Raw genomic sequence first — 17536 nt, forward strand, 5'->3', positions numbered from 1 at the left:
TTTTGTTGATGGCTCCATTTGCTGTGCAGAAGCTTTTAGTTTGATGTAGTCCTGTGTGTTTTCCATTTTTGATAAAGCCCTTTATAGCACAGAATGTAATTCTAGGCCTAAGCAACAGATTGTACATTCCTGGGTTGTCAGATTCTTGGCCTGGCCAGGAAGGTGTGTGTGGTTCTAAGAAAACCCACGTGCTCTGGTCCACACTCACATGTGAGTGGATGGAGGCCCGTGTTACATAAACGTGTGTTTATTTTGCAGATCACCCCAGAGTTCCCTTAGGTAGGAGACAGTGCTGGCGCATTTCAGAGGTATTTCAGGTCAGTCTCGGTTGTGGACTTCTGGGAGCAGTCTGTGATCTGTAGCTAACCACCAGTGAAAGCAGTGCAATTGGAAGTCAATTTACGAAGAACTTTAAACAAGCCTCCAGTTTGGGTTATTGCTGTGTAACTGGCCCGGTGCTGTTGCAAAGGGTGATAGCCCCTGCCACTGGGAGCTTGTTACCTGGCGGAGGAGAAGGTGCTAGAGATTGCCCTGCTGCCCCGGGGTATAGGGAGAGGAGCGGCAGGGGTCAAGGTCAGGGGACTGCCTAGGAGGGGGTGGACCCTGGAGCTGCTCTTGGAACTGGATGCGGGCAGAGGCAGGGGGCAGGCTTCTCAGATCCCGCACACAGACCCAGGAGGTGTCCAGGGGCAGAGGGCAGCCAATCGTTGAGGGCGGGCCTGGGAAGTCTCTGGAAATTCGCAGAGAGCCCACTCCTTGTGCCTCCCAGAACTAGTGCTGTGGGCCAGCGCCCTGCCGGGCGGGTGCGGACGGAAGATGGCCAGCAGCAGTCCCTGTGCCGGTGCAGGGCGGCCCTGAAGGTTCCCCAAGGGGACAGGTGCTGGGGACCTCAGGGAGGAGGGAGGTGAGTCCAGCCTAGCTCCTCAGACTGCCATGGGGAATGAAGCTGCCATCCATTTGTTTGAGGGAACTCTCGGCTGGCGTCATCCCTCGGCCACCATTCAGTGCTGTCATCGGGCACAAGGGCTGAACATTTGGGGTTCCCTCCCTGATGGGCTGGGTGCTTCTGTGACTCCAGGAAGGAGGCGTCTCTTCCCTCTTCTTACCAGATGGGTGAGGACCCCGGCCCAGAAAAGCTGTGCTTGAGCATTTCTAGGATTTGGGAAATTTACATGATGACACAAGCATGGAGCTGAGCTTAGTGCGGATGAAGTAAGAATAGAGAAGCGTGAAAATCACTCACCTAAAGTCCATGTTGTGTTGAAAACCCTGAAAACAGTGGACTCAGTATAAAGTGCGGGGCGAAGGGGAAACTACTTGAGCCAGCTACCCCACTCCAACCTAGCAAAGTAGTTCTTTCATGGCGTGAAGAGGAGAGAGCAGGCTTCCGGGCTCTGGAAGGGCTTGCTGGGGACAGCGGGACTGTGAAACCACGGTGGGTGCGCCTGGGCTGGCCGCCCACGCTGGTCCCCTGGCGCTGTTGCGAGCAGGTTCAGTGGCAGAGGCGCACCTCTCCGCGGCTGGGGTGTCCTCACGCTCACCACCCGACTTGTCTCTAGGCTTAGAGTTACAGACCCAGCAGAGCCAGCCGCAGGACGCCTCCTGTCTGCCAGCCCTGAAGGTGTCGGACATCGAGCCCACCATACCGCTCACGGAGCTGGAGGTGGCCCTGGCAGGTGTGTCTGTAGGAGAGGGCGCCGCGTGGGAGTGTTTTCTGGGAAGTGTCTCACCACCCTCTTCGTGGCTCACTACCCCCATGGCGTGTGGGTGGGTTTCCCATGCTGGAACCAAGGACTTCCCTGCCCAGAGACCTCGGTGCTTCCTTGGCGGGGGCGCTCCCAGGACACTGTGGTGCCCTGCTCCCAAGGTCGCGGGAGGATCCGGCTCAGGTGGGGGCTCATCTGAGTGCAGCCGCAGGGCAAGCCGTGCCCGGGGGGTCCAGACCACCCGCCACACTCCAGGGCCGTCTCGCTTCCCCTTTCCCAGGCTCCTTCGTTCACCAGGGCCGGTGCATGGGGGCACAACGCACGGATGAGGTCTTCGTCTCTGGACGAAGCTTCTGGGAAAAGTAGGCTTAGCGTCCAGCTTGTGTGGGGTGTTGCAGGTGGGAGTTCTCAGTCCCGTGACAGAGATGGGGAGAGGCGGGCTCTGCCAGCTCAAGCACCAGGGCGGCCTCAGAGCCCAGAGAATGCTGCTCCTGTTCCCGCCCTCCTGAAGGCATGGGTTATTTTAGCACTGAAGGTTGTTTCAGTGTTTACCATTGACGGGTAGTCTTTGCTGATATAATGTTTAAACACTCTTGAAAAGCAGCAGCATTTTAAAAGCCCTAAACGGTGGTTTCATGATTCAGAAAAGAGCTGCCTTGTGCTTCCGCAGCTGGCCAGACCCCTGTGCAGATTTGCGCGCAGCCCACCAACGGCCTGGTGTACTTCCGCGCGTTCGTCAGCCTCCACACCCTCCCCGAGGAGCTCAGGCCCTACGTCCCGCTCTTCTGCAGGGTGCTCACCAAGTAAGTAAGACGCAGGGCGCCTGGGTGACTCAGTGGGTTAAGCCTCTGCCTTTGGCTCAGGTCATGATCCCAGGGTCCTGGGATCGAGTCCCGCATCGGGCTCTCTGCTCAGCAGGGAGCCTGCTTCCTCCTCTCTCTCTGCCTGCTTCTCTGCCTACTTGTGATCTCGGTCTGTCAAATAAATAAATAAAATCTTTAAAAAAAAAAAAAAGACACGTATTTTGGGATCAGGGCATCTTTGCGTATTTTGGCCCTGCGTTTTTCTGTATATATAGTTGTTTTAGTGCATCAAGAATCATTTTTTAGCATATCATTTTAATTTTAAAAACCCATCGTGTTGTTATTTAAGTGTATAAGTAAAATTTGTAAGCTATTTGTTGAGAATTTTTCCTATAAAAGCCATATTTTCATTTTAAAATGTAGGACTTAAAGCCTAGAGTATAAGGTGATACAGATGCAACTATCTCAGCATCTTACTTTCTTATAAAATTGTGACAATGCTGGTTTCTCATCAGACAATGTAAGTAATTGACTCTGACACGTAGGCATCTTGAGAGGCCGTGTCGTGTGCCCTGCTCTGAGCTAACTGAAACCCCACTTTACTCCTGCAAATCTGGTGTCCAGGTCGATGTGAGAACACGGCCGCAGCTCGCTGTTCCTCTGCTGAGGGTTGGTGGCCGAGGGGGCCGGGCTGAGTGGCAGGCAGAGCGCTGAGGTTTCCCTTTCCGTGTGCTGGGATGGTGAAGGGGATGGGGAGGGGACAGTGAGGGGAAGGAGCCTCTTAGGGAGTAGGCCGGCCGCCCCCTAGGCCACGTGCATAGCCTTCTCAGTGAGGAGCCGGAGGATGGGTCCTGCACACCCTGGCAGGCGTCAGGGGAAGACCGCTTGGACCTTTTCCACGTTCTCTGCCCTCCGGGGCTCCCCTTGCTGGCCCTTCTGCAGCACAGCCGTTTCAGGGCGACCTCAAGAGCATTGCTGTGACCTGAGTTACACTGGGAACAGGATGTGTCTTGGAAAAGCATCACCCCCCTGAGATGACTTCTGCTTTTCATAAAAGCTCTAAAAGATCTCCTTTGAGAGCGTGAATGTTTGGGCAGACGCCCTCTGTGCCAGGACCTTTTAGAGCAGAGGCAAGCCCAGGGGCACTAGGAGGCCCGGCAGGCTTGGGCCCGCAGGAGCCGAGCGTGGTGTTCTGTCGTTCGCGCCGGGCAGCGGCCGCCTCTGCGCGCACAGCCGGGGCGCCGCTCGGTGACCTCCCCAACGTGTCGGCGTCTGCCTGGAGCGTTACACGGCCGCGCTCCGTAGTGTCGTTGCGGGGGGTGGAGGCTGCGGCAGCTCACGGTGACCAGGGATGCGCCAAGATCACGCCGGCAGTTGGGGAACCCTCCTTTGCTGTTGACAGGCTGGGCTGCGGCCTCCTGGGCTACAGGGAGCTGGCGCAGCTGATGGAGCTGAAAACGGGGGGCATGGCCGCGTCTCCCCACGTGTTGCCTGACGAGACGCATCTGGACACCTACGAGCAGGTAGTGCGGTGCTTCCGCATCCCAGGCGCTCCGGAGCGCGTCTCCACCCCTTTTCCCTCTGAAATAATTTTTTCTTTTGTTTCTTTCATGACTCAGGGTGTGCTTTTTTCATCTTTCTGCCTCGAGAGGAACCTGCCCGACATGATGCATCTCTGGAGCGAAATATTCAGCAGGTGACCGCTCGCAGAGCCCTCATCCGGGGGCTGGGTCCGAGGGCGCGCCTGAGAGCGGTTGGTTTCTGAGCTTGGTTTTGGTTGTGACCCCTGAGCGTATCTACATTATCTGACGACTTGGGTCTCATTCTCCCGAGTACTGAAAAGGGCGTGGGTGGGTCTCCAGAACTGAGGACGGTTTTCTTTTCCCACAGCCCGTGCTTTGAGGAAGAGGAGCACTTCAGGGTGCTGGTGAAGATGTCCGCTCAGGAGCTCGCCAACGGGGTCCCCGACTCGGGCCATCTCTACGCGTCCCTTAGGGCGAGCAGGACCCTGACGCCCGTGGGGGACCTGCAGGAGACCTTCAGTGGGATGGATCAGGTGACAAGCTGCGTCTTCCAGAGTTGGTGGCAGACTGTTTCTATCTCAGAAAAGCTAACCCTGACCCCACTGCTGGGGAAAGAGTCTCTCCCACCTCCCCAGCCCACCCGTCCCTGGCCAGGCAGCTGCATCCCACACCCCGCCCGGCCGGATTCCCGAGTCCGGGCTGTCTGGTTCCCAGACCGGGAAAGCGCGCCTGTGGTCACCCTCTGCCTGCAGGTCCGTCTCTAGATCTCGGTTTCTCTGGCTCAGGTGAGGCTGATGAAGAGGATCGCGGAAATGACAGACGTCAGACCGGTGCTGAGAAAGCTCCCACAGATCCAGGAACACGTGCTGCACCGTGACAACATGAGGTACCCGCCCGCCGCATGCCCCGGGCTGTTTCTGCACACACATCATCTCGTTCTTCCCGTGTCCCTAGGTGTGGTTTTTACGGTCTTCTCACTTGAAGCTGTAGTTGCACACACTTTAGTTCAGGGAGAGCATTTGGGGCAGGTCATAGAATTCATTCTAGTCCTCAGATGTTCTTGTCATCAAGAAGTCCTTTCTTTTTTTTTTTTCCAGAAGTCATTTTTTATGGGAAAAAAAGTTTAATAAACATGGAAGGTGGGAAAGCAAGCAAGCTAATTTAATCCTAGACCTGCTAAGTTGATTTCTTACCCATGTCCAGTTATGTTGGTTCCAGAAGTAAATTGCAAGACAGGTCAGGTTAGCTTGCTTAAGAACAGAGTGAAAATGCAGTTTCTCATGAGAACAGTTCCGTGAGGATAAGGGGAGGACATCTGACACCATCAGTGCGAACAGAACGGTTAGTGACGGATGGCGCATTCTCGGGTCTCACCAATAAGGACACGTTTAGATTACCTGTAGTGCCTTGTCGAGACCCCCACCATCTTCCTGGGCTGGTTCTCAGGAATCCGCGACCCTCTGGGATGGCAGCATTGGCTTTCACTGCCTGGGCCACCACCCGCTCTGCACCATGGTGTCCTGGGCAACGAAACCACTCAGACCCTCTGTTTCCTTCTCCATAAAACACTGTTGCATAGACTTATGTGAGGAATAAATGAGCTTCTAAAGCAGTTGGTGTAGTGCCTGGAATGTAGTTCGCATTGATACGATGGTACTTGCTATTAATTAGACGAAATTCAGGAGTGAGGGCAGTGTCAGAAAAAGAGACACCACACCATCAGCAGTCTGCACTGTCAAGTAGCTTGCACGTGACGGCAGCGTTTGTGACTGTGGCAGGCAGAGGACTTACGTACAGGCGTGTTCTGGAGAGCACAGAATTCTTTGGCAACTTAAACTCCACTTGAACGACCAGTTCACATCTTCAAATCGTTGATACGTCTTCTAGACAATAACGTAGGTTTTTCTGCCTTCAGATAACATAAGTCGCAGGCACGGTTGTCAGATTGTGCTCTGTGTTTCCATGGGGCCGAGCGTCAGAAGTGCGCTCCTGGCATCCCGATGGTCGGGCCCTGGCTCCGGCCCAGACCCATGGGCAAAGCCTTTTTGGTAACTTGGAAGTGCTGTGGAGACAGCTGTATTGTTTGCTACCGTTTGTTTTTAATTCTTTTGAACATGATTTGATTCAAAATGGGTGTAGTAGTCCCTTCTTTGTATTATTCATGCAGAATATCAAGTTAGTAAAACTTTCATTTCTCTAAGGGTTTCCTCCACATTTGTGGTGTTTTGCACAGGTGCTCTGTGAACGCTACGCCTCAGCAGATGCCTCTGGCAGAAAAAGCAGTAGAAAAGTTCATTAGAAACCTCGGTCGGAGTAAACCGGAACGGAAGCCGGTGTGCCCGTATGTGGTTGAGGTGAGGACCGCGGGCATGGGTGGGTCCCTATGGGTCCAATACCCCTGATGCCCCCATGGCACGTGAGGAACCAGAGCCTGGCAGGGGGCAGTAGCTTTTGCCTAGTGTTAGTTCAGCCAGGTCAGAAATGAGTCCACACCCTTCCACCCTGTTTCCCTTGTCGTCACTGCAACCTCGGCACTGAGCACTCTCCTGCCGGGAGGAAAGGCCGGATCGAGGTCCACTGTGCTAGCATGAGAACAGGCCAGAACTGAGCCAGGAAAGCCGGGACCCGAACGCCCCAGCGCACGGCCGTTCTCTAGGTCGCACCCAGTACGGGCTGCCTGGTTCCATGACCGTACAGAGCAGGTTTCCTGAAGCTTACCAGAACGGGCCAGAACATTCTCGTGGAGAAGGTGGGCAGTCCATAGATGGGGCAGAGAGACCGTTCCTGCTCTCTTCTCCGTGACGTTCACGTGCCTGTGACCCTGTCGGACAGACCAGGCCTGTCTTCCCAGTGAGCAGAGCCCCTGGCAAGGTGGCTTCTCCCTGACCGTCTGGAAATCGCACAGAAATCCCACTTGTTTCAAACAGGGCTGCTGGAAACACGTAAGCGTGTATGCCCCAGCACTTGTATTTGGCCGTGAGTTTTCTAGACCATTCCTTAGCTGTGTAAGGTGTATTTGGGATTTTTCTCATGTTGGGAACGTTTTATTTTCAGAAACCTGCACCCAGCGGATCCAGTGGGAGCGCCCACGTTAGCGGCCCCCAGGTCATAAGGAAGCTGATCACAGTGAGTGGACACAGCCCCTGTCCCCTTAGGAAGAGCAGCTTTCCATCTTTGCCCTGTCTGGGATGGGGTGGCCGGTGCCACGGGGGCTTCTCCCCCACAGGGGTGCAGCAGGCCCTTGTGTCGCCTGTGTCACCCTCGCGCTGTCCGCCTTCACTCAGGCATAGCAGGCTGCAGCGCTGGCGGGCTCACCGTCGGCAGGGCCTCCTGTGCCCTTCTCCCTGCTTGGCTTTAATGGTGACGGGTTTGGGTTTGGTTCATCAGACAATGTTGATTTAACATATTTCTGAGGAAAAACGCAAAGGTGAGGTCAGTCACTTATGGATGGAAACCATGTAGGAGGAAATGTTTCTCATTGAGGAACTACATTTCGAAGCCCCGAGTTAGGGTTTGAATGTTTTTTGGTAAAGCAGCCGCTTGTGTGGACCGACCTGACCGGCATGATTGCCAGTGCCTTGCCCGGAGCCGTGAGCTCGTGGCAGGGGGTGGCAGGGGGAGACAGCACGGCCTGCCTGTCCTCCGCAGGCTCCCACCTTCAAGCCGTGCCAGACGAAGACGCACTTCCTGCTCCCGTTCCCAGTGAACTACGTGGGCGAATGCATCAGGACTGCCCCCTACGCAGACCCAGACCACGCCAGGTACAGGGCCAGGGGAGGGCAGAGATCGCTGGTGCGTACACAGGGCCCCGGCACGCAAGGCGGGTGCTGGGTTCGAGGGGAAGTGCGTGTCCATGAGAGAAATAGAATCATGGGATGGCGTCCAGCTGGGTGGCCAGTTTGTTTCCGTGTTTCTGGGAAACAAACGTGTTCTCTACGCTGAGCCCCACAGACCAGAGATATGTACTGTATTAAACAGACTTAAAGCACAAACAGGTTATGAGAAGTACCCTGGGTAGTATCGATTTCTTTCCCCCCTTTCTTTGTATTTTATAATTTTCCAGCAGTGACCTTATATGTTCCTTGTGTAGTACAGCATGTTCACAGCTGGGGCGGGTAAGCCTCCCAGGCCCTGCTGGCGAGGGGGAGCCTGTCTGCACAGGTGTGGCACCGTGAACCCATGCTATGAGCGGCTCCCCCTCCCCCATCTTCTGGGGACACCTGTTTGCTTCTCTAGTTGGCGTCTGGACTTAGACCAGTCAGTGGGGGGCCAGTAGGACCCCGCTTCCTGTCCTGTGAAGGTATTTGGCAGAACATTCCGTTTCTCTTCCGGGGCATCTGCTGTAACTGCACTTCCGTTGTGAGTGTCGGACTCGGCTCAGTCTTTGCAGTGTGTTCTCAGGGAGGGCACCTACGGAAATCCGTTCGAGAGCTTCCTGGGTTTAGAGAGACGCGCGCACACCAGCGGGGAACTTGGAGAAGGGACGGTTTGCACATTTGCCTGCGCGGTAAATTTGTAACATGTTCCCTCGGTCGGATTGTCCGTGTCCCTGTGTGCTGTGGCCCCGGGGAGCTGGACGCGTCTGAGGGACCTTCCTGTCCCTCCCCACCGCTCCCCACAGCCCTGGTTCGAAAATGCATCGCACGTGTTCCTCCTTGTAGTTGTCCTGCTCCGTCAGGAAAGGGAGACTGGAGCGCTTCGTGCTGTGTCTTGTTTTCACCTAATCCAGAAGGACAGCAAATACGAGTACATCATATCGGTACTTCCCTGCCGGGCCTACGGTTTTTAACTTGCGTTTTTTAATCATTCATTTCAGCCTTAAGATCCTTGCACGTTTGATGACGGCCAAATTCCTGCACACAGAAATTCGAGAGAAGGGCGGTGCTTATGGTGGCGGCGCCAGACTCAGCCGCGACGGCGTGTTCACACTGTACTCGTACCGGTGAGTGCGAGCGCCATCTCCCAGCTCCGCTAAGCACCGCGGGCCGCTGTCTTACGCGTGGGGATCAGCCTCTGAAGAAGAGTTTGCCCTTGTTTCTCGCTTCTTTGGTGCATCAGCACACCCAGCAACGTCCTCGGTTGTCTGTGCCAGGAGCGGCAGTGCCTAACGGGCAACTTTGGCTTAATTAAATACGCCGGTTACCCAACACCCAGACTGATTTAGAGGCAACAAGTCGAGAGCTTTCTGGACTCGCTTCCAGCCCAGAGGTCCGGCGTGGGTGCTGGGCGCTTCGTGGTCACAGCCCCTGACTCTTCTCTCCCCTCTTGGTTAGAAAGTTTCCGAGGACGTAGGGAATTTAGGAATTCAGGAATTCAGAATACCCTGCGGGCAGGATGAGTTTGCTGCCCCCAATGCAGTCTCTCCCTGCCCGCGCCTCGCCGCGTGCCGGGACACTTGGAGGACGTGTGCACGCCCATGGGAGCTGCACTTGCGGAGGACAGCAGTGCCGCTGTGACCCCCTCAGTGTCTGCTGCCAGGACGTGCTGCTGCGCACAGAGCCGGGAGCAAGGTCGTGCAAGCTCTCTGGCCCCTTTGGGGCGGAGTGTGGGGCGTTCCCGGGTGTGTCTTAAGGAAGTGTGTACGTGAGTCGTCTTCCCTGTGCACCTGATCTCTCTCCGCGACATCAGAGAGGGGTATTTAATGATCTGGTGGTGGAGCAGGCCGGCATGTGTCTCTTTGGTCTCCTAGGGATCCACGTTCCGCAGAGACGCTGCAGTCTTTCTCGAAGGCTATGGACTGGGCTAAGGCTGGGAGGTTCACAGAGCAAGACATTGACGAAGCAAAGCTTTCCGTTTTCTCCGCCGTGGACGCCCCCGTGGCTCCTTCAGACAGAGGTATGTGCAGTAAACCACGCAGTGCACCCGATATGAGGTGTCGCCATGGTTCCCCTCGCCCGTCCACCCCTGTGGTGCGCAGATGTCCCCCTAGAGCTGCCGCTTCTCAGTGTGGGCCACTCGCAGAGGGTGGCATCCTGTTATCTTAGAGCTTGAGCCATCCGAGGCCCCTGGACTTGGCCTCCACCCCAAGGGGAGAGGCTTGGTGGGCATGTGGAGGTCAACAGTGTGACCTCCAGTGGAAGTATGTCCCACGGGTGCCCTTAGAACAGGGTCCATGCCCCAGGCCGCTGCCCTGATTACTGTGCTCACGGTCAGGGCTGGACCACTTCCTGTGCGGCCTCTCGGACGAGATGAAGCAGGTGCACCGGGAGCAGCTCTTCGCCGTCCGCCATGAGGATCTCATCAATGTGAGCAACAAGTACGTACCCGGGGCCGGGTGTCGAGAGCCCTCCCGCGGCCACCCCAGGCTCCTCCTGTGGGAAGCAGCCCTGACGGATCCCCGCCTGTTTTCCAGGTACCTTGACACTGGGAAGAGCACGCATGGGTTGGCTCTGCTGGGACCAGAGAACACAGAAATCGCTAAGGACCCGTCGTGGGTGACCGGCGAGTAGTTCTGACCGCCTGGGAGTCTGACTGCTCAGATGAACCTACAGGCATGGGGGCTCCTCAGCATGAAGCCTGAGCGGATTTCGTTTGAAAGGAGAGAAACAGTACTGTTTGCCCCACATTTTGCTCATGCCTGGCTCTTATGTGGCCGGTCAGCCCAAGCTGCTCTGTCTCGGAAGAGACGACCATGAAGAACTTGAAATAATCACGTATTAAATGCTAGAGTCACACAGACTATAACTAAAGTTGACATAAATGCCATTTATCTTATTAATTCTGGAGCATTTATTTTAAAAACTTGGAAATAAAAGACCACTCTGACCTGACCTACCTGTGCTTTCGTCATTATTTTAAGTGACATTTTGCTAGAGTAGTTCTCAAGGCCTTTATTAAAAAATAAGTGAACAAAGGCCCCCGAGGTCCCTTGATTTGTGGAACCAGTGTGGTCACACCACAGACCCATGGAACAGTCTGGAACAGATGGGCGGCCTGGCGGATTAAAAGCGCATTAAACTTCTCCCATGGGCTTTACGGGATGGAGCTTCTGTCACCCTACGTATCTCCCACAGAAAACACAGTCCGCACTGGTTCTTCCTTGGCCGCGCCGCCCCGGCTCCTGAACAGACTTGGTGGGGGCCCTCCAGCTCTCGGACCTCTCAGATGACAGAAGAGGCAGAAACGCCGCTCGCTGAGCACCGGCGCAGGTGAGCGAGCGCCCTTCCTCGGCGAAGCCGGGCTGTGCCCGGGCTCCTGGCTGGGCCCCTCCCAGCGGACACCACGCGGGAAACCACGGGTGTGCACACACACCCTGTTGTCAGCACACGCGGCCGGTTTGTCATTCTACACCTGGCATCGCTTTAGGAGGAGTTGGGTCACCTCATCTGGGGTCCTGGGGTCCCGGTCCAGGGCCGACTCTGCACACTCGTCAAGTCACGCTCTGTGGATCAGAGCGGAGCCTCTGTCCTTGCACTGGGCCTGGTTCACGGACGCAGAAAGAACACTTCACGGCGGCCCGCGGAGCCCGAGGATGTGAACCCTCCCCACAGAGACAGAGCACCACGGTTGGAGTTTGAGCTGATGTTTAATTCTACCGGCTACACACGCTCACAAGCAGGACAGGAGTACGAGGCGCAGCAGACAGCTCGTGCTGGAGTCTCAGGGTCCCGTGGGGAGGACCCAGGACGGGGGCTCTGTGAGTAGGTATTCGCGTCAACAATACTCGCATCGAAGGGCCGATAAATAACTTAAGTGTTACAAAAACGGGTGGGAAACGAAGTCCAAAGCAGTGCTTGCTAGCCGTGCGGGGCGGGTCCGGGTCCGGGTCCGGCGGCGTCTAGATGGCAGCGGGCTCCTCGTGGCCTCGGGGGTGCACGGGCTCCAGCTGGTTGGACTCGGAGACCTCGTAGCTGGCCTTGTACTTGGCCAGGATCTTCATGAGCGGCCGCAGCTTCAGCCACCACTGCTCCTTGGGGATCCTGTGCCTGCGGACGGTAGGAAGGGGTCGTCAGGGCAGCCTGGCCCCGGGCGATGGGCGTCATGGGGTCGGGGCTGGAGCAGCTCCGCAGGATCTGCTCATCTTCCTAAGTGGCATGAACCTGTTCTGTAGACTTCTAGCAACGTGCCCCGTTTCTCAAAGGCTTGTGTTTTCTGAGTTGTGAGGACAGGTTAGGGCCCCTCGGTCTAGCAGCGGCGGCGTCCCTCCGCCCTGTCCTGCACACCTTCCCCGGCCCGGACGTGTGGATGGACCCGCAAGGGCTGATTTACTCACTCGAAGTCTGTGTCCTTCCTCAGCTGTGTCACAGGTTGGAAAAGAAGGTTTCTTTTGCTTATTCCCAGCACACAAATGGAATCCTCACTCGTAAACCTTTTTCCTGTAAAAGAGAAAAAGCGGTATCAGAACCAATTCTCAGTCACGTTAAGGACAGAAGGAGAGGTGAGGGCGGAAAGGAGGTTTGCCGGCGGCGGGGAGCAGGTTCCCGGGAGGCAGACAGGAACTCGGATGGCCTGGCAGGAGGCAAGGCGCCCGGGCGCTCTGGGGTCTGCGGGCGAGGTAGGGAACGAGCCCAGGTGACAGCTGCAGGACCCCGCTTTCTCGGTGGCTGCTGGCTCCGGTCCGCCGGGCCCCGCAGGGCTGGAGCAGGGAGGGCAGAGACAAGGAGGCGCCTGGGTCACCATGCAGCCCCTCACGCCGCACACACCCCGAGAGGGGCTGGGGACACACATTGAGCGCCTTGCCCCCCGAGCTAAGGGAGGACGCGCGCGCTTCTCGTGGCGAGGCAGGGGCTCGAGGAACACCGGCGGCCGCACTGGCCTCGCCCACGGGAAGAGCCGGCTTCACGGAGCTGGCCGCGGGAGCCCAGGCTCGGGAGTGCACAGACGGGAGGCCGCAAGGTCCGGAGAGGCGCGTCCTCGGTGACGGAAAAGATCCCAAAGTAGAAATGGAATCAGAGCCAGAGTCTCTTCACTGAAGACTAAAATTACGTTGGCTCTATTGGCCTCCCTGTTTTTTAAGTCAAAGTCTGGAAATCAAACTGACAGACACAGATCTGGTCAGGCTGCTCCGGAAAACGGGGCTGAGGCCCGGTGTCCACAGTAACGGGTGGAAGCGCCACGTGCACAGAGAGTTCTAGAGACAGAACCTACAAACCCGATCGCAGAGCAGCTCTGCTCTTTCTGTTGACTTAGGGAACTCCAGTCAACTCTGCCCACAAGGCGAAAAGGAGGCTTGATGGTATCCACGGGGAACCCCACCCCCCACACCTAGACTTCGTGCAAAGCCAGAGCGAGCTCGCGCCCTGCACCCGACAGGGACAGGACGCGTCGGGAAGTCGCCAGAGCAGGAGCCCGGAGCGGGGAGCACACCGCAGGAAGCAAGGCCGGCCTCATACCAGCTCCTCGGGGCCAGCAGGTCACATGCGCTTCTGTCTGTGCGAAGGTGCATACGGGTACCCCGCTTTGTCCCAAGACCTGCACTGGGACCTCTGTGCACGGACAGGACACCCAAAGAGGATTTTAGCGTTTACAAAAAGCGAAAAGCAGGAACCTCGGAAGTGGCGCCACCCAGCGCCTTCCCCGGGAACTGCCCGCGGCATCCTCACATCCAGCCACCTGGGCTGCGCCTCTGTGCGTCCTGGCTTTACCCTGGGAGATTTCGTGCGTCCCTTAGCAACGCGTGTGTCCTGAGTGACCTCAGGAGGCCTGGGAATGCTCAGGAACTTCTGTATAAACTGCTTCTTTATGCCACTAGGACTTACGAAACCGTTTTCTAAGATGGCAGAGGAAACGCAGAACACACGCTCACGGTCAGAGGACCGCATCGCGACAGCACGACAGCAGACCCACGGCACTCGTGAGCTGCAGAAAGCCCTCAGACAGCTACCGATCGTGCTCAAGGGCGCCGAACGCATTCCCCGTTGCCATCAGGGCCGCAGCCTGCACAGGAGCTCTCCCCACTCCCGCGCTTCAGGACTGCCCCAGAGCGACACACACCCCACAAGCCGCAAGGAAAACGTGAAAAGGCGTCCAGACGGCCCTGTCTCCGCGGATGCGAAAAACGGAACAGACTGGCAAATAATTACTAGAATTCAGAATGTGTAGAAAGTGGTGGATCGCAAACTTTACAAAAGCTGTATTTCTGTATGCCAACAGTACATTTAAAAAAATACCATTTACAGGGACGCCTGGGTGGCTCAGTGGGTTAAGCAGCTGCCTTCGGCTCAGGTCATGATCCCAGGGTCTTGGGATCGAGTCCCGCATCGGGCTCCTTGCTCAGTGGGAGCCTGCTTCTCCGTCTGCCTCTGCCTGCCAGTCTATCTGCCTGTGCTCACTCTGACAAATAAATAAAATATTTAAAAAATAAAAAAAAATACCATTTACAGTAACATTTTTTAAAATGTCGAGTCAGGAATAAATTTACAAAAGATACTGCAGGATCTTTATACCTTCACAAGAGATAAAGAAAGGCCTAAGTATATGGAGATAGTGTTCATGAACTAGAAAATATTTTTAAAATCTCAGATCCTCCACCATATAATTTACTGACTAAATATAATTCCCTCAAAACATCCAACAGTTTTTGGTGGACTGTAACAGTCTGATTCCATTTCCGTGACAGCACAAAGAGCCAAGGATAGTGGAAACCAAAAGACGTCCAGGGTAGTGGGGCCTCACTTTTCCCACTATCAGAAATCATCGATAGGGGCGCCTGGGGGTGCTCATGGGTTAAGCATCTGCCTTCACCTCAGGTCATGATCTCAGGGTCCTGGGATCAAACCCCGCATCAGGCTCTCTGCTTGGGGGGAGCCTGCTTCCTCCTCTCTCTCTGCCTGCCTCTCTGCCTACATGTGATCTCTGTCTGTCAAATAAATAAAATCTTGAACTAAAAAAAGGAAATCGTCTAGAAAGCTGGCGTATCAGTGAGGACCAATAACTGAATACCAGACCGCACACCCGCTAACCCAGAGACCGTCCCGCCAGCGTCCCAGCTACCCGGTCTCTGACGGAGATTAGAGGCGACACAATGAATGGCACGTGAGTGAGAGCCCGCATGAAGTCAGACCTCAGACTTCCCATCAAGTAGATCAAAGAAGGAAATGTAAAAACCTTTCAGCGAAGAGCTTAAACCGTCAAGGAGAAGGCACACGGTCTACCTAAAGACTGAGGAGCGATGCTTGCACAAAACGACAAGCCCCACAGGACAGCCCTGTCTGCAACATGGCCTGGGCAGAATATGAAATAGAATTTTCTAGAACATAGAGTAGAACAAGTCTCTGTAAAGTCATCGAAACATTTTTAAATCTATACAGTGATATAAAAGCAAAAACTATGTGTCAATAAGGGAAGTATCACTAAGCAATAGGAAAGTAGGCAAAACACCGGAAAAGCACACAGAACCAGCGGGAGCCTGAGGAAGCATGAGGGAAGCTGACCCCCTCCTCGCGTAGGAGACTTCACCTCAAAGCCACAGGAAACTACCCACATCACAGTGACAGCCCGCCAGGGACAGGTCACGTGTCACCTGGGCAGGAGGAAGGAGACCGCACACCCCAGGGGTGACCCTGTGGTTGGGGACACCGGGATGCAGGCCAAGGGTCAGGAACACCCGCTGGTGTGCGTCAGAGACCAATGCCCCAGCAAAGGGAAAGGCACGCTGCCACCCTCCATCCCCGTAAACCACAGGAGCTCGCGAAGGTGTCCCCGAGGTGGCGGGACCCCGGAAAGCAGAATGATTCTGCAGTTCTGAGGCCTGGTGGGGAGGGAGGGCAGTGAGCCAGAGAGAACATCTGTGCCAGATTCAGGAGGAGCAACCCGTCCAGACACCTGCCAGTTCCCAGTTTTCTCTGAAAAGGAGGGTCATGAAGAGTCCCTAAGTCCTCGGTGTCCTAAGTCAAGGCCAGTTGAGAGCGTGCTGTGTGGCCAAACAAGGGCAAGTCACACCTAGGGTCCTGCCGGGGGAGCCCCGTGTATGGGAGGCGTCCCTGATGCAAGGAGCATGGCGCTAAGTTACCTGAGTGCCCCCCACCTCCATGGAGGAGCCAAGCCCTGCCTTTGAGGAATCACGGCCAACGACGGCCTTGAAGGTCCCAGAGCACCTGCAGAGCGAGGCCCCGTGCGGCTCGAGGCCGAGCATGTGCAGAGCAGCAGGCACCTGTCCCTGGAGCACCGGCCGCCCCAGCCGTGGCGCCTACCTTTGCCCGGAGCCTCCTTCAGTTTCGTGCTGATCCACTGCATGGCCCTGGCGGAGATTTTGGTCCCGAAGTTTCTATCGAACGGCGAAGGTGCCCCACCCTGTGGACGGTTGGAGGTACAGACGCGGTTACAGACACAGTGACGGTGGCCCGGCTGCTTTTCAAAATGCACTGAAAGGTGCGAGGGCTTTCGAAGTTCACCTCCTACTCTGACCAGAGTCACACCCTGGATCCAAGTGGGGGCTCAGGGGTCTGTGTTTTTGTTCTTGCATGTTTTTACCTGCTTGTAGGTGGCTGGGACCTGCGGCCGGAGCTCCGGCCCCGAGGCCAGCTTCCCCGCGCTCACCCCCACCCCGCACGGGGCTGCGCAGCTTCCGGCTTCGCTCTTTTCAGATCTCCCGTCGAGATGTCTTATTTTGGGGTAGGGAGCAGGTCACAGTTTCCATTAAGAATCTGACCAACCCCAAGGGCTAGCTTTCACAAAAATACACGCACACCATTTCGTCACATAAGCAGGGGACCCACGGGCACTCTGGAATGGACAAGTGGGTAAGTTAAGACCCTAAGATGGTGGGGGGAGGGGGAGTAGCGTTGGGACCAGGACAGGCATGTCATCTGGCGACTGCAGCCCTTACCCCATGCCCACCTCCAGCAAAGCACACCCCGAGTTCCTTCCAGACCGCTCTGATTCTGTGCAGACCTCAAGCACCATGTGTCTGATGCATAAATAGTTACTAAGAGCCAATAGGGAATGAAGTACTTGGTCACCAGAACAACGGAGGTCTCCATCTACCCCTGCGCAGAATTTCTACAGCTGCAGGAACGTCGTGGGGCTTCTCAACGGAACCGTAACGTGGTGAAGTAAATGCCAAGGTGTCTGAAATCTCTCCTGAACACACATTTTCTCCCCCATCACAGCTAAAATAAGGCATCCGTCCACACCGAGCCTCCTGGGCAGCGGCCTGCTTCACACCACGCAGGCCCCGGGCGCACCTGCTGCATGTGGCCCAGCACGTTCTTCCTGCAGTCGAACACGCCCTTGCCCTCCTCGGAGTAGAGCTGGTAGATGAAGTCGGTGGTGTAGTTCTCGCTGCAACTCTCGTTCCTGCAGCAAGGGGGCACGGGGGCTCAGGGCGCCGGTGGGGCGTGCGGCCGGCCCCTGCCCGTCCCGCCCTGCACGCACCCTCTTGCAGAAATGCCAGTGGCCACCCAAATGTTTATAGCAGCAACGTCCACAATAGCCAGACTATGGAAAGAACCTAGATGTCCATCAACAGATGAATGGATCAAGAAGATGTGGTATATATACACAATGGAATACTATGCAGCCATCAAAAGAAATGAAATCTTGCCATTTGCGACAACATGGATGG

At 55.9% G+C, this 17536-nt stretch overlaps 2 protein-coding genes across 7 annotated transcripts in view; one reads left to right on the forward strand and one right to left on the reverse strand.

Annotated features, from left to right (window-relative positions):
• Positions 1–10800, forward strand: part of PITRM1 (pitrilysin metallopeptidase 1) — a 41391-nt gene extending 30591 nt beyond the window's left edge. For all 4 annotated transcript variants that reach the window (XM_032349864.1, XM_032349865.1, XM_032349866.1 and 1 more), the window contains 13 exons: positions 1560–1676; positions 2377–2509; positions 3912–4032; positions 4129–4205; positions 4400–4565; positions 4818–4918; positions 6266–6386; positions 7087–7158; positions 7681–7793; positions 8849–8974; positions 9722–9867; positions 10186–10288; positions 10385–10800. In XM_032349864.1, the coding sequence (XP_032205755.1) occupies positions 1560–1676; positions 2377–2509; positions 3912–4032; positions 4129–4205; positions 4400–4565; positions 4818–4918; positions 6266–6386; positions 7087–7158; positions 7681–7793; positions 8849–8974; positions 9722–9867; positions 10186–10288; positions 10385–10481 (1493 nt within the window). In that variant the 3' untranslated portion in view covers positions 10482–10800. The remainder of the gene's footprint in view (positions 1–1559; positions 1677–2376; positions 2510–3911; positions 4033–4128; positions 4206–4399; positions 4566–4817; positions 4919–6265; positions 6387–7086; positions 7159–7680; positions 7794–8848; positions 8975–9721; positions 9868–10185; positions 10289–10384) is intronic.
• Positions 10801–11538: 738 nt separating this feature from the next.
• PFKP (phosphofructokinase, platelet) overlaps positions 11539–17536 on the reverse strand; it is a 51271-nt gene continuing 45273 nt past the window's right edge. For 2 of the 3 annotated variants that reach the window (XM_032349870.1, XM_032349868.1), the window contains 4 exons: positions 17157–17268; positions 16164–16263; positions 12245–12347; positions 11539–11957 (listed from right to left, as the gene is read on the reverse strand). In XM_032349870.1, coding sequence (XP_032205761.1) covers positions 11810–11957; positions 12245–12347; positions 16164–16263; positions 17157–17268 — 463 coding nt within the window. In that variant the 3' untranslated portion in view covers positions 11539–11809. The remainder of the gene's footprint in view (positions 11958–12244; positions 12348–16163; positions 16264–17156; positions 17269–17536) is intronic. The other variant, XM_032349869.1, reaches the window with a different exon arrangement.

This window comes from Mustela erminea, chromosome 6 (assembly GCF_009829155.1).
Source record: "Mustela erminea isolate mMusErm1 chromosome 6, mMusErm1.Pri, whole genome shotgun sequence".
Lineage (NCBI taxonomy): Eukaryota > Metazoa > Chordata > Mammalia > Carnivora > Mustelidae > Mustela > Mustela erminea.